Source organism: Erythrolamprus reginae, chromosome Z (genome assembly GCF_031021105.1).
Source record: "Erythrolamprus reginae isolate rEryReg1 chromosome Z, rEryReg1.hap1, whole genome shotgun sequence".
Classification (NCBI taxonomy): Eukaryota; Metazoa; Chordata; class Lepidosauria; order Squamata; family Dipsadidae; genus Erythrolamprus; species Erythrolamprus reginae.
This window is the reverse complement of record NC_091963.1, coordinates 44510097-44526918: the sequence shown is the minus strand read 5'-3', so window position 1 is coordinate 44526918 and position 16822 is coordinate 44510097. Positions and strand designations below refer to the sequence as shown.

At 41.1% G+C, this 16822-nt stretch overlaps 1 protein-coding gene across 10 annotated transcripts in view; it reads right to left on the bottom strand.

Moving 5' to 3' along the window:
• PALS2 (protein associated with LIN7 2, MAGUK p55 family member) overlaps nucleotides 1–16822 on the bottom strand; it is a 68875-nt gene that overhangs the window by 41139 nt on the left and 10914 nt on the right. For 2 of the 10 annotated variants that reach the window (XM_070729052.1, XM_070729062.1), the window contains exon 1: nucleotides 230–294. The exons of 7 other annotated variants lie outside the window; for them this stretch is intronic. In XM_070729052.1, the coding sequence (XP_070585153.1) occupies nucleotides 230–233 (4 nt within the window). In that variant the 5' untranslated portion in view covers nucleotides 234–294. Of the gene's footprint in view, nucleotides 1–229; nucleotides 295–16822 lie in introns of those variants that run through there. One more of the 10 variants, XM_070729053.1, reaches the window with a different exon arrangement.

Below are 16822 nucleotides of genomic sequence, written 5' to 3'. Positions count from 1 at the left end.
CGGTAGATGCAATACATTTTTCACAGCTCACAACTATTAAATAGAAAATTGTATGGTTTCAGAAGGCCTTTTTTTTTCAATTGGCATAAAAGCTTATGCTGATTGTATCCAATACAGTATTACAGGTATGAATTACATAAACAAGCACTATAATAATTTTCCAAAAGGCTAACTATAGTTATTCCCTCTATCAACTTTCAAATATGGAAGAAGGCACATGGTAGCTTACCCATGAAAAATAAGTTTCTCCCCAGATGTTAAGAACTATGCCTAGAGAACAGAATAAATATGCAATGACTCCTGATGATCAGTGCTGGGATCATCAATCTCTCAGATATTCCACCCAGGGCATGCTCTACAGGAGAAAGCAAAAAGAGAGCTCGATGGATAGACCCCTTAAAGGAAGAATAAAAATGATTCAATCAACAATCTATAATGTAACACAATATGCAACGCAATATGTTGGTAGTAACAGTTATCCAATTTGGAGTGCGTACAGGAAAGTAGTCTTCGCTTAGCAACCATAAATGGGTTTGGTAACTCAGCCATTAAGCACTACTCAGTTGCTAAGTAGAAAAGCATATTAAATTGGTAAGCAAAAAATGATTTTACTACCTTATTAATTCTGAATGTCATAAGTCAGTTGTAAAGCATATCAATGGTGATCTTTTGCCTGCAGGACATTGCAACTGCTTAACATGTGAGAACTGGTTGCCAAGGTTTTTTTAAGCACTATTGTAATTTTAATCAGTGGGTGCACAAGATAGTCAGTAAGCAAGAATTATCTGCGTTGACTTTCCATGCTTCCCCTCCCCTCTGTCATTTTTAAGGATGTGATACATTTTGAGGCACAAACAGGATAATGCAACATTGCTACAAGAGTCATAATCAGAAAGTATGTAAGCAGTAGTCATTATAAATTATGGTTTCACAAATATTACTACATAGGCATTCAAAGTCTTCCAATTAAAAAATAGTAATGATGGTAATTAGACCAAAGTTTCAAAGTTATCCAGTTTCCAATGCAGCTTAATCATTTAGTTTATATTTGTCCACATTCAATTTCAAATAATTAACTTACAAAAGGGGTGTAAAACGTGTGGTCCGCAGGCCAGATGTCTTACATGTCTCACCCCCATTTTAGCAAAGGAGATAAAATCCCAATATGTCATGTGACAACATGAGTTTGACACCCCTGTCCTACAGTAATGCAAAAATGCTTAGTGTTCAATCACATATATAACTACCTTGAAAGGAAGACTTTGGTATCATAGTTAAGAATCCATTGTAATTATGACATCTTTCACCTTTATAAGCTATTAGAGAAAACTCAGCAGATGCAGAAGGTGGGATGAAATCTTGTAATACAACAAAAACTGTTACTATACTTTAGAAAATATGACACAGAAAAAGTAATCTTTTGTAGGATTATTACTCATATACCACCTGTACTGTGATTCTAATTATGTAAGTGTAGTCATCCAAGTACACTTACTAAGTTTCCTGTTAAACAGCATTCTCACCCTAAATGGGCAATTTTGTTTTTATTCTGACACAAGATGTGAAGCGTGAGAATTATCCCTAGGTCAAAATTCCCTCTAGGCTTCAATCTATTTTAGAACATATTATGATCACCCATTACATTAAAAAACCGCAGCCTCAAGGCAGTAAACTAGGAAATCATGAATATGCCTATAGTAGACAGGTAAATAGACTTCATGATTCAAGTTACAAAAAATGTTTCAATAATCCAGATACTTTTTTCAGTGAATAGCAGCAACTTTCCAGAGTTTGATACTCTTTTTCTTTTTTCCCCAAAAGATATGTACTAAATCTAGAACTTTTTGACTAAAACAATTACTACTCTTTGGAAATCTATATATAGAATTTTGTGCAAATGTATCAGCTTCTGGAAAATATAACCTGTAGTTTTTAAATTTTGAAAATATTCCTAATAATTCTAACATGTTAAATAATAATAATGTAACTGATTTCTTCATGGTCTTCCAGGTTGTGCAAATTAATCTACCATGAAATAATCAGGAAATTATGTTTTTAAAAAGCTTAAGAGTTACCTATAAATGTATCCTCAAGGCTTTCTGAAAACTTCCAGCATCATTGATAAAACTTTTACTATTTAAATCTCATATCATTTATTTATTCATTTACTTTATTTACCTGGATTTCTAGGCAGTCCTTCTCTAGGGGACTCAGGGCGGCTTAAATAATAAAATCAATGCCAATTCAACATTAAAAAAAAACCCAAGTAAACCCAAAGACTAAAACCTAAACAATTTAAAAGCCAATCCACCTGATTCATTCCAACATAATCATGCCGAAGCAGAATATCCATGCTCAAGGGCTCCAGGCCTGCTGGCAAAGATGCATTTTCAAAACTTTTTGAAAAGCCAGGAGAGTGGGGGCACTACGAATCTCTGGAGGGGAGTCAGCTCCAAAGGACTGGAGCCGCCACAGAGAAGGTCCTTCCCTTAGGCCCTGCCAGGTGACATTGGCTGACGGGACCTGAAGAAGGCTGACATTGTGGGATCTAACCAGCCACTGGGATAGATGATTTATACATATATCTGTGGAGGTATAAGGTTGTCAGTCTATATAATTATATGGGGATAAAAAAAATCTTCTTTACCAAGCTACTATGAAAGGATATCTTCTGTATAACTTCATTAGAAAGAGGTTTGCATATTTCATTTGGGCTGCTGAAAATGCATATTCAAGCACACCTTTTTTGGCATAATCACAAGCTGAAAAACATTTAAAATCCAAGCTTATATTAATATTTATTCAAAGAAGGTCTACCCAATAAAAGCTTGCTATTTTGTTTATTTCAAAATTGTTATTTTACCAAAGTAATTTCCATTATTTTATATCTGCTATCCCTCCATTCTGCTTTAGACTCCATTGTTTAAAGTTGGGCTCATCAACACATTGAAGTGTTGATATTATGCAATCCTTGGTGAGCTCAGTCAGTTGCTCGCAATCTTTTCCTTTCAACCCTGAGCTACAAATATTCTCCCTATTGAGACTTTTCATTACCCATCTGAGTGGAATCATCAGTGTAAGCAGCTGTGCATATAATTATATGGTTATGTATGCAATGTATGTAAGCTGCCCTTCAACTGTAACTAAATATGTCATAATTTGCAGTATCCTCTTTTGTGCTAATTGAAAATATTTATCTCAATTCAACAGTATTTACAAGGTAATTTCTTAAACATGCATACCTGAAATTTTACTAGAAATCCCAAGACTCACAAATAATTGGAAGATATTCATTATCCAGGATGAGTCCAACTGTACAGTTTGATTTCTAACTAAACATGCCATTACCACTAATCATGGAAACCATATAACAGGGAATTACAGTTATCTTAGAGAATGTGTTGGTTCTGCTTTCTATCAACAGCTTCATCAATGCTACTTACATCATATAATTTTGTAGCTTAAGACTTCTGAAACAACAGTTTCAAAAATATGTAACTGCAGGTTTCAGAAAAATGATCCCAAAAGTTTTTAACTACTAGTTCAGAAGACAAATCCCAACTATTGTAGACAAGAATATAGAAAACCAATCTCTCCAATTTTAAGTATTTCTTAAAAGTTCAGACATGCAAAAAAGCACACCTTAAAATGGAGACAACACTCTTTAAAGTTTCAAGAGATTACCAATTAATGGAAAAAATAAAATATAAATACTTTTTTAAAAATAAGATTTTTTTTCACTGTTTATAAATCCAAATTCTTTTAAACAAGTGATTTTGCTGACTACTATGAAAACTGACAATTGATTCTAAGATAACTATGAATAGATACCAAGGCCAGGGGTCGACAAAGTTGTTCAGAATCTAGGAGCCAGCCAAAAAATTTAGGAGCCAGAATTTTTTTTAAGCAAACTTGGTTTTTAATTTAACAAAAAAAACATTACAAACGTTATAAACAACATTTTACTTTTAAAGATAATAAATATTATATTTTGATATTTTAGATTTTAGGCAACATTCTAGTGTTTTTCACTTTGCGTTTTGTGGCCATGAACATGCCTTGTGATTTTAGAGCTGAAGTACCAGTGGTCCACAGCCTTGGCAGGATCAAACGCCTTCACAGATGGCCCATTCATGGTGATCATAAACAAGTCACTTAAACTTTCTTCTTGCATCCTTGATCTGAATTTATTTTTGACCATGTTCATCAAACTAAATCCTCTTTCACAACATGAGGTTGAGACAGGGAGCACCGCTACAATCGACAACAGGTTTCCCAGAACTGGAAATCTCTCGGTGTTGGAGAGTGCCAAATCCAGAAGCTCACACAGTTTCTTTCCTTTTCCAAGGACCTTAAACTCATACCACTCATTGAGGAGTGAGTGAATGCATTGGTCATCACTTTCAGGTGGAGATAGCTGTTTACGAAAATGATGAGCCAATGCAGTAATCTCAACCACACCGTAGTCCGGTGTGGTTGAGATTACTGGCCCGAAGGGAAGGAGCGGTTCGGGTTCCCCGCGCGGCGGAAGGAGAGGCGCCAGAAGACTGACGGGTTTCCCAGCAGGCCAGTCCGGCCGGCCACCCATGCGAGCGCTTTTCGGCGACTGTTCCGGCCCGGGAGGTCCCACAGGACGCACGCCTTCGCCGGGGTTCAGTTGCATCAGGGGGGGAGGCTTGGGCAGCGAGAAGGGCAACGGCTGAGGGGAGGCCGCGGCAGCTGCCGAGTCTCCACCTGACATCGCTTTCACCCCCTCCCCCCCGGCGCAGGCCTGGCTCCGCCGAGCCGGCTCTGCTGTACTCCCGTCGGGATCCGAGGGGAGACCGTTAGTCAGAAACCGAAACAGAGAAGAAGGAAAGGGAGACCGGGCCGGGGACGCGGGTGAGGGGGGGAGGGGGGAGGAGGGGTTACTGGTCGGAAGTCACCGCGCACGCGGCCGGAGGAGGAATGAACAAAACCTCACGCCGGGAGGGGAGGGGCTTCCGCTTCTCTCCGAAGGCGGGTGAGCGGCCAAGATCGGAGCGTCTGTGTGCGGTGGGGGGGAGTGAAGGGGTTCGAGTAGGAGGCGGAATGGAGGCAAGGGGGGGAGGGAGAGACGCACGCAAGCGCAGGGGACGCTGGGAAAGCAGCTCGCTCCGAGGTTGATGGGCGGAGCTACGGAAGCCAAGATGTACCATTTCTGGGCGTAAACACAAGGCGGGAAAAATATACTGTATACCAGTGATTTTCAACCTTTTTTGAGCCGCGGCACATTTTTTACATTTACAAAATCCTGGGGCACACCACCAACCAAAATGACACAAATCTAATAAATAAATAAATAAATAAATAAATAAATAAATACATACATACATACATACATACATACATACATACATACATACATAAATAACCCCCTCATATATACAATCCCATGTAACATCCCCTTATAAATACAGTCAATCATCAATCATCCCTCCTGAAATTTATACCACTGTCTCATTTCTGGGTACTTCTCCTGTCTTTCCCCCTTTTCTCTCTCATGTTTCTCATTTCTCTCTCTTCCTCCCTTTTTCCCTCATTCCTTCTCCCTCTCACTTCTCCTCTTTTTCCATCCCTGTCTCTCTCCCCCCCTTATGTGTGTGTATGTATACACACTCCAACCATTTCCAAAACCAGTTGAGGGCTGGGTTTTTTTTTCTCTTTTATCCTTTTCAAAAACAGGTGTGGGCTGGGGGGGGGGTTTCTTATTATTTGGATGCTTTTTACCATATGCTTCAAGAATCACCTCTCTCTCTCTTTTGTTTCACTCTCCTCTCATTCTCTGCCTCAATCATTTTCTCATTTCTCCTTTTTTCTCCCCTTTTTGTTCTCATTTCTCTCACTCTCCTTTCCTCTCCCTATCTGTCTTGCTTTCTCTCTCTCTTGCTATCTTTTTCTCTCTCTTGTTCTCTTATTTTCTCTCTCTCTCTCTTGTTCTTTCTCTCTCTCATGCTTTCTCTCTCTTGTTCTTTCTCTCTCTGTTGCTCTCTCTCTCTTATTTTCTCTCTCTCTCTTTCCTTTCTCTCATTCCCTCTTTCTCTCTATCCTTTCTATCTCTCACTCTTTCCTTCTCTCCCTCCCTTTCTCTCTCTTTCCATTCCCTCTTTCTCTCTATCCTTTCTATCTCTCACTCTTTCCTTCTCCCCCTCTCTTTCTCTCTCTTTCCTTTCTCTCATTCCCTTTCTCTCTCTCCTTTCTATCTCTCACTTTTTCTTTCTCTCCCTCCCTCCCTTTCTCTCTCTTTCCTTTCTCTCATTCCATCTTTGTCTCCTGGGGCTGACTGCGCCTGCCCTGCACCCCCCACCGCGGAGGGAAAGCATTTGGCATCGGCACCGCCAACCCCCCCCCTCCACAAGCAGCAAAAGCCTCTGCGACTGAGCCGGAAGGCAAACGGCGCACCCCGCCGCTTAGGCTTTTGCTGCTCCTGGGGGGGAGGATTTTCTCCTCCCCGCCCCCCCCCCCCGGCAGCCAAACGTCGCTGGTGCAGGAAAGCAGCGTGTTAAAAGGCGCGCTGCTTTCACGGAAAACAAACCCGGCTTTCCTGGCAACGGAGGATGACAAGCAGGATGAAGCGGGGTGGAGCAACGCGAGGCTCAAGCAGGCAGCTTCCGCGCGTTTCTTTCAGCGGAAGAGGAGGAGAGGGAGCGGATCGGGCGGGCGGGGGCAGCGCCTTCTACTGCCGGCGCCTCCCCGCCCCCCCCCCAGGCAGGCAGGGGAATGGGGACTGCGCGCCCATGGAAAAGGGCACGCAGGGGGGGTATTTTCGGGTGCGCGAGTAGCGGCGGCGGCGGCGGGCAATAGCCGGGGGGCGGCTTCTGCAAGTGGGAGCTCCAGGGCTGAAGCCTCAGCCCTGGAGCTCCCACTTGCAGGAGCCACCTCGCGGCACCGGTTGAAAAACACTGCTGTATACATACAGTACAGCAGGCAACATTTTCTAGGCGCCAGACAACATTTTCTAGGCGCCACTGGCGACCAGGCGCCTGGGTTTGTCGATCCCTGACCAAGGCAAATATTTTTTAGAATCAGTTAGATACCAAGACAAATATTTTCTCTCTTAGTTGTATCAGTTAGTTTTGCAAATCTTGAAAGAAGTGGCAAGCTTTAAAGTTTGAACCCTAAATTCCTGCAGTTGTTATTTTCTTTTTTTTAGTAAATGTGTTTAGTTAATGTGTAAAGTCTTATTAGAAATTCTAAGATTTATTTTATTCATTCTACAAATTAACGTAAGTGAACAGGACTTATTTTTTGAACTCACTTAGAATTGCCTTTATTGGGGGAGAACTATGGGCTGAGAAGTAGATTTAAATAATTCAGAATTCCTGAACTTAATGGCAGCTGTACATCTAATTCTACAGATAAAGTGCACAATATATACAAGGGTCGCCCAGAAAGTAATGCACTGCATTTTTTTTCTTCAACAATTATTTATTGAGCACAATGAAACTTACACACAAGAAAGAATGTTTCTTTTACATTCTTTCTTCCATGTAATCTCCATCCCATTCTATGGCTTTCGTCCAGCGAGACACAAGGGCAATTATGCCCTGTTGGTACCAATCCTTGTTCTGGTCACTGTTCTGCCGGGCTCTATGGTATGAGTCTCCCAAAAATTCAAGGGTACAAATTTCAGACACACACACACACACACACACACACACACTTGAAAGTTCAAAAACAATGTTCTTTATCACAAAAATTCAAAAGAAACAAAGCACCCTTTTTGTATTGCAAAGAGCACTCCTCCCAAAACAAACTGGTAGTCTGTACAATCCCCTTAATCAGTCCTTAAGTACTTAGCTAGCAGCTGTGAAGGAATGTCACAGCCCTCCTTCTTCCATGAAGTGAGACCCCCACACTTTGCTCTGCTTTGGTTTCAAAGTCGTGAAAAATTAACAAAGTCTGGAAACAGCAAGGCACGGTCCTGAAGAAACAACGATCAGATAATCCACAACAGCCAAGCCAGCATGCTGCTATTTATATCAGCAGCTCTAATTACTGGAGCCTCTCTTATCTCCTGTAATATTTCTTCAATTGATCTCTTCGATGCATAATTCTGCGCGTGTGTGGGTCTAACACTTCATCTGAATTGACCGAAGATAACCTTCTTCTTCGTCCGAGGAAACTGCATTATCTGACTCTGTCGGCAATAAAAGAGGCCTATGACATGTTGATGTTTCCCCTGCATCCACCTCCACATTCCTTGGGGCAGGAGCTGGGCGAGAGCCAACCACAACAGTCACGAAGCCATTTCTGCACTGAATCATCTTCTAATGGCCTCACCCTCTATGCCCAGCGACTAACCGTACTTCTGCCGACTGTAGATTCTGTACACAAACTGTACACAAACATTTGTGAATGTCCCATTATTTCTCCGCCATGAGAAATTCAATGACACGCTGCTTGTAACATGCATCACTTACAGATTCCATTTTGAAATACTGCTACAGCTACGCTATCTGTCTGAACAAACGCAAATTTACACACACACTCCTGAAAATTCAAATAATGTATATCTAAAGTTTCGCAATGGTACCATTACTATAGGCTGAGGGAAAAAAATAATGCATTACTTTCTGGGTGACCCTAGTATAAGCTTCTCTTCAACCATATCTTACAATGCCACATAGCTGTAATAATAAAGCTATTATTGAAGGTAAATTAACAGCACTCTCTACTGTATTAATAAAAAAGGATTTTAAAAAAATCCTTTTTCTTCTAAGTTCAATATTTACATCCATAATTTTTAGTACTCACATCTGCAGTTTTACTAGAAGCTCCGAGACTCACTTTTTGTAATAGCATTTAGGCTTAAGACACAAAATTACTCTTTACATAAAATAAAGCAACTTAGGATTGCTTCCCAATTCTATTTCAAGCTTTCTTTTTAATTAAATCATTTTCTTGATTAATCATCTGACAATTCATATTTCTTGTTCACCCTTACTTAAGGTTCTAGACCGAAGCGTGTTTTGTCAAGAGGCAACTGGACTTCGTTTTTTTCTTTGAAGATGTTTCACTTCTCATCCAAGACGTTTCTTCAGCTCTCACTGGGTGGTGGGGAATGGAAGGATTTACACTCCTTGCAAACAGCTGGCCATTTGCATTCTTTTAGCTAGTTGTTAAAGTCACTTGGAGGTTTATCTGTGTCATCAGGGTCACCTGAGTGGTGCAAATGGGAATGGAGCCCCCTTGGAACTATTCAAAGGACTATGTCATAGATTGGAGATAGATGTTGTTGTATCCCATCCAATTGTTGAGAAAGCTGTTGAATTTGGACATAAATGGCCTCTTCACCCCCTTTCAAACCAGCGGTTCTCTTTGTCCAAAATGTAGACTTTGCTATCTTCAAAAGAGTGGCCTGTGCATTTTAAATGCAGCTGAATCCAGTTCTGGTATATTTGTTCTCCTATGTTGTGCCACGTGCTTATTAAGTGGTTATGAAAAACCTTGATTTTAACTACAGATACCTAACTCAAGACTAGAACTAATTATACACCATTTAAAATAAATGGTGTATAATTGGTCGGTCCTCTCCCCCCTGCTATTTAATATCTACATGAAACCGCTGGGTGAGATCATCCAAGGGCATGGGGTGAAGTATCATCAATATGCTGATGATACCCAGCTATACATCTCCACCCCATGTCCAGTCAGCGAAGCAGTGGAAGTTATGTGCCGGTGCCTGGAGGCTGTTGGGGCCTGGATGGGTGTCAACAAACTCAAACTCAACCCAGACAACACGGAGTGGCTGTGGGTCTTGCCTCCCAAGGACAATTCCATCTGTCCGTCCATTATCCTGGGAGGAGAATCATTGACCCCCTCAGAGAGGGTTCGCAACTTGGGCGTCCTCCTCGATCCACAGCTCACATTAGAGAAACATATTTCAGCTGTGGTGAGGGTGGCGTTCGCCCAGGTTCACCTGGTGCATCAGTTGCGACCCTATTTGGACTGGGAGTCACTGCTCACAGTCACTCATGCCCTCATCACCTCGAGGCTCGACTACTGTAACGCTCTCTACATGGGGCTACCTTTGAAAAGTGTTCGGAAACTTCAGATCGTGCAGAATGCAGCTGCGAGAGCAATCATGGGCTCCTCTAAATATGCCCATGTCACACCAACACTCCGCAGTCTGCATTGGTTGCTGATCAGTTTCCGGTCACAATTCAAAGTGTTGGTTATGACCTATAAAGCCCTTCATGGCACCGGACCAGATTATCTCAGGGACTGCCTTCTGCTGCACGAATCCCAGCGACCAGTTAGGTCCCACAGAGTGGGCCTTCTCCGGGTCCCGTCAACTAAACAATGTCGTTTGGCGGGACCTAGGGGAAGAGCCTTCTCTGTAACGGCCCCAGCCCTTTGGAACCAACTCCCCTCAGAGCTTAGAATTGCCCCCCCCCTCGCCTTTCGTAAACTTCTTAAAACCCACCTCTGCCATCAGGCATGGGGGAATTAAGATTTCTTCTCCCCCTAGGCCGTTACAATTGTTTGCATGGTATGTTTGTATGTATGTTTGGTTTTATATATTAAGGGGTTTTTAATTCGCTTTTAGTATTGGATTATTATTGTATACTGTTTATGATTGCTGTTAGCCGCCCTGAGTTTTTGGAGAGGAACGGCACATAAATCCAATATAACTTGAAACTTGAATATATTGTATTCTTAACCTAGCAATAAGTGGGATCACTGAACTACTGTCTTGGTGAAATACTTTGGAAAAAAGTTAAAGGACCAAAAGGATAGAGCGGGCAGAGGTTCTTTCCATTCAAGTTTCTGTATGAGCATGTGATGATGCTTATGCAAGAGTATTTTGATGCTGCTCAGTTCAAGCTTAGAGAAATTAGATATGATGGAATGTGCACCTAGAGAAGTAGTTGGCAGCGGGGGAAGGAGTTTTGGCAACACAGAACTTCCTCCCGAGGGGAGGGATCCAAATTAAGAGATTACACAGCCCTGAGCTAATTGAGGCAATGGGGAAGAGATTTGGACTACCCTAGAATCTCTCAAGATGTTCCTAGTAGGCTAGAAGGTTATAGATGAACTTTGCAAAGGTTCTGTCCATTGGGTATGAGCAAATGAAGCAGAGTGGATTTGATTTAAATCAAGTTGTTTTAAATCATGATCTAAATCACTAGAAAAAAGGCTTGATTTAAATCAACTCAATTTAAATCGTAACTTTTAAAGAGCAAATGTTATCTCTGTCCAGCAGCAGCTTCTCCTCTGATCCGCTGTTGACTCACCAACAGTCCCATTCATGTTTAATGGGAGTTACTGATGCGGTAATAACACAATAAGTGTAAGGGATGTGACAGGCAGCAGGTGAATGGCCTGCTAACAGGCGCTGCCATGATGGATCAGAAAGGACAGGTGCTCTTTAATATTATATTTATAAGCTGCTTAGAAGATTTCACTTTCATTTTTGCTGCTTGTCCTTTGTCCTCTAAGTTCCTGATGGTACAGATGCATTTCTCTTCAAACAATCATAATAATAATAATAATAATAATTAATAATAATAATAATAATTTATTAGATTTGCATGCCGCCCCTCTCCGAAGACTCAGGGCGGCTCACAATTAAAAAACCCCCCAATATTATAGCGAAACAAATCCAATATTAAAAAAGAAGCATATAAATCATAGTTTGTCGTGTACATAGATTAGCAAAACAATGGAATAAAGGAATATTCCTTAACTCTGTTTTATTATTTATATCAACATTATTGTAAAATTGCTATCTCAGCTTGCAGAGCTTCGATACATTGAATGGGTTTACCAAAAATGTAACTATTGCAGAATATACAGTCTCAAAATGGGTGAACAGCGCAGTCAGGCGGTAGGGAAAGCAAGTAGGATGCTTGGCTGCATAGCTAGAGGTATAACAAGTAGGAAGAGGGAGATTATGATCCCGCTATATAGAATGCTGGTGAGACCACATTTGGTCTCATCAGCATGTATTCAGTTCTGGAGACCTCACCTACAAAAAGATATTGACAAAATTGAACGGGTCCAAAGACGGGCTACAAGAATGGTGGAAGGTCTTAAGCATAAAACGTATCAGGAAAGACTTAATGAACTCAATCTGTATAGTCTGGAGCAGTGATTTTCAACCTTTTTTGAGCTGCGGCACATTTTTTACATTTACAAAATCCTGGGGCACACCACCAACCAAAATGACACAAATTAAATAAATAAATAAATAAATAAATACATACATACATACATACATACATACATACATACATAACCCCCTCGTATATACAATCCCATGTAACATCCCCTTATAAATACAGTCAATCATCAATCAATCCTACTCAACTTTATATCTCATTTCTGGGTACTTCTCCTGTCTTTCCCCCTTTTCTCTCTCATGTTTGTCATTTCTCTCTCTTCCTCCCTTTTTCCCTCATTCCTTTTCCCTCTCACTTCTCCTCTTTTTCCATCCCTGTCTCTCCCCCCCCCTTATGTGTGTGTGTGTATACACACTGGAACCATTTCCAAAACCAGTTGAGGGATGGGGTTTTTTCTCTTTTATTCTTTTCAAAAAGAGGTGTGGGCTGGGGGGCATTTCTTATTATTTGGGTGCTTTTTACCATATGCTTCAAGAATCACCCCTCTCTCTCTCTTTTGTTTCTCTCTCCTCTCATTCTCTGCCTCAATCATTTCTCCTTTTTTCTCCCCTTTTTGTTCTCATTTCTCTCTCCTTTCCTCTCCCTATCTGTCTCTCTTGCTTTCTCTCTCTTGCTATCTCTTTTTCTCTTATTTTCTCTCTCTCTCTCTCTTGTTCTCTCTTATTTTCTTTCTCTCTCTCTTGTTCTTTCTCTCTCTCTCTCTCCCTCCCTCCCTCTTTCTCTCTTTTTCTCACTTTCTCTCTTGTTTTCTCTCTCTCTCTTGCTTTCTCTCTCTCTTTTGTTTTCTTTCTCACACACTTTCTCTCTCTTGTTCTCTCTCTTGCTATCTCTTTCTCTCCCCCCTTTCTCTCTCTCTCTTTCTCACTTTCTATCTTGCTGTCTGTTGCTGTCACTCACTCTCGTTCTCTCTCCGTTCTTCTCAGCGGAGGCCAGCGAAGGTGATATTCAATGTCGGGAGCGCGCGAGCGGTTGCGCGTGCTCCCTACCTCCCTGCTAGCCGCTAGGAATATTCAAAATAAGAAAAGCCTTCACCGGCGAAGGTTTTTCTTATTTTGAATATTCTGAGCGGCTAGCAGGGGGGTAGGGAGCGCGCGCAACCGCCCGCGCGCTCCCGACATTGAATATTACCTTCGCTGGCCTCCGCTGAGAACGGAGAGAGAACGAGAGTTGGGCCATTTTTTGTCTCCTGCGTTCCGGGTGCGGGAGGAGCCACGCCGAAAGGCAGGAGACAGCGGAGGAGGAGAGGGGGCGGGCGGGGGGCAGCGCCGAAAGGCCGAGGGGGCCGGAGGCACCGTGGGGAGGCAGGGGCGGCTGCGGCTCCCTTCCCTTCTGCTGCCGGCGCCTCCCCGCCCCCCCCCGCGGGCTGGCAGGGAGATGAGGAGCGCGCTTTCAGGGAAGCGACGGTGCTTTGGGGAAGCGACGAGAAGCCGTGGGTGCGAGGGGGCCGACTTTCAAAGCAACCTTTGCCGGCCTCCCATGGGAGGGTGCCAATAGCGGCGGCGGCGGCGGAGGGGGGCGAACCGCCTCGCGGCACACCTGACCATGTCTGGCACACCGGTTGAAAAACACTGGTCTGGAGGACAGAAGGAAAAGGGGGGACATGATCGAAACATTTAAATATATTAAAGGGATAAATAAGGTCCAGGAGGGAAGTGTTTTTAATAGGAAAATGAACACAAGAACAAGGGGATACAATCTGAAGTTAGTTGGGGGAAAGATCAAAAGCAACATGAGAAAATATTATTTTACTGAAAGAGTAGTAGATCCTTGGAACAAACTTCCAGCAAACGTGGTAGATAAATCCACAGTAACTGAATTTAAACATGCCTGGGATAAACATATATCCATCCTAAGATAAAATACAGAAAATAGTATAAGGGCAGACTAGATGGACCATGAGGTCTTTTTCTGCCGTCAGACTTCTATGTTCCTATAACCAAACTCCATTTCATGCTGAATAAATTAAATTATTAATTTATCTTAAATAGAAAATGATCTTCAGATTTTTACTCCGAAAGCATTTTACTAAAATAAATTTGATAAAAATATAACAAATCTGATTTAAAATTTAAAAATTCATTGATTTTAATCCATCCTAAAATAAAGGATTGGACTTGATTGGATTTTGCTGTTTTGTGCTTGGTTTTGACATTATCTATAGTTTAAAATAGTGGGTGTAGTTGAAGCCCCAATGATTCAAATGGCAATACAATTTCCATGTTGATAGGCAGATGGAGATAATATAAAAGACAGCAGTTGTGAGCAGCATGCACAAAATAAGGAGGAAAAATAGTCCACAATTGGAAGAATGGGAACATACACTAGTAGTATATAACTAAGAAACATACAATGAATCAACAGATTAACTTGTTTTTCATCAAAATGAGCAATGAAACAGTCATGGTGTTTACTAATCTAGATATCCTTATATCACACCTAAGAATATCTAAAGTTAATGAACTCAATCTGTATAGTCTGGAGGACAGAAGGAAAAGGGGGGGACATGATCGAAACATTTAAATATATTAAAGGGTTAAATAAGGTCCAGGAGGGAAGTGTTTTTAATAGGAAAGTGAACACAAGAACAAGGGGACACAATCTGAAGTTAGTTGGGGGAAAGATCAAAAGCAACATGAGAAAGTATTATTTTACTGAAAGAGTAGTAGATCCTTGGAACAAACTTCCAGCAGACGTGGTAGATAAATCCACAGTAACTGAATTTAAACATGCCTGGGATAAACACATATCCATCCTAAGATAAAATACAGAAAATAGTATAAGGGCAGACTAGATGGACCAGGAGGTCTTTTTCTGCCGTCGGACATCTATGTTTCTGTTTCTAAAGTTGCCTTTACAAAAGTTTCTTTTTGTCATGTTATTTTTTTGGGGGGTAAACTACATGCACTTACTCTTTCTCTGCTTTATTGAAATAACTTTTTATTTTTTAAAAAAGTAGGTTATATTAAAGGTAATAATAATGAGGAAGAAAATAGAAGTGGAACAGTAGCCATAGGATGCATCATTGCAGCTTTTTCAATCTCCTTGTCTGTTTTGCAAATACTTACCAAAGCAATTCGTGAATGCTAATTTGCTCTCTGTAGCAGACAGGGAAAATAATGAAAGGGAGAATTTTTGCAAAATAATACTCCCAGACTTACCACTTGGTATGAAAATTCATCCAAAGATTGCTACGTACATAAGCCTGAAATAGTTAAAATTATTTCAGTCAGCAAAATAGAAGGAAGAACGTAACATCTATTTGCATTTTATTTCCCTTTCTGCCAAATGACAACCTAGTTTCTTAGTTATTAATTATACACTGATCACATCTATTCCCATGTTCTGAAAACCACAAGCCACATTTTTGTGGATTATTGTGTTTGCATTGTGAGAAAATTTGGAGATTTATTTATTTATTCAATTTATATGGCCACTTATCTCAAAAAGTGACTTTGGGTAGCGAAGAGTTAAAATGCAATAAAAACAACTGTACACATTACAAGAGTTAAATACAAGGCAGCCAAACAATGTGAATACAAATAACTAAAATAATAATAATAATAATAATAATAATAATAATAATAATAATAATAATAATAATAATTTATATATAATGCCCTTTTAACAAAGGGCATAGAAACATAGAAGTCTGATGGCAGAAAAAGACCTCATGGTCCATCTAGTCTGCCCTTATACTATTTTCTGTATTTTATCTTAGGATGGATATATGTTTATCCCAGGCATGTTTAAATTCAGTTACTGTGGATTTATCTACCACGTCTGCTGGACGTTTGTTCCAAGGATCTACTACTCTTTCAATAAAATAATATTTTCTCATGTTGCTTTTGATCTTTCCCCCAACTAACTTCAGATTGTGTCCCCTTGTTCTTGTGTTCACTTTCCTATTAAAAACACTTCCCTCCTGGACCTTATTTATCCCTTTAATATATTTAAATGTTTCGATCATGTCCCCCCTTTTCCTTCTGTCCTCCAGACTATACAGATTGAGTTCATTAAGTCTTTCCTGATACGTTTTATGCTTAAGACCTTCCACCATTCTTGTAGCCCGTCTTTGGACCCGTTCAATTTTGTCAATATCTTTTTGTAGGTGAGGTCTCCAGAACTGAACACAGTATTCCAAATGGGGTCTCACCAGCGCTCTATACAGCGGGATCACAATCTCCCTCTTCCTGCTTGTTATACCTCTAGCTATGCAGCCAAGCATCCTACTTGCTCTCCCTACCGCCTGACTGCACTGTTCACCCATAACAGCAAGCCATTTACAACTAACAAAGACAGACATTAGGCAATACACACCCTAAATAAAATTATCTAAAAAGTGGCCCCTATATAACCTAAGGCTGTGATGGCGAACCTATGACATGCATGCCAGAAGTGGAACACAGAGCCCTCTCTGCTGGCAGGTGTACCATCATCCCAGGTCAGATATCTGTGTTGCTTCTTTCGTGAGCTTTGTTTCCCTGCAAATGACAAAACAGAAGCTCACGATAAAGATCTTACCTTTTGCCATAGATGTCCCCTTCCCACCAGCCAGCTGGGTTTCTTCTGCGCATGCATGCACAAACCTTTCAGTTTGGGCATGCACGCAGTTGGGCACTCGTTGTCTAAAAGGTTCGCCATGACTGCCCTAAGCACCACCTGCTAATTTCCAATTG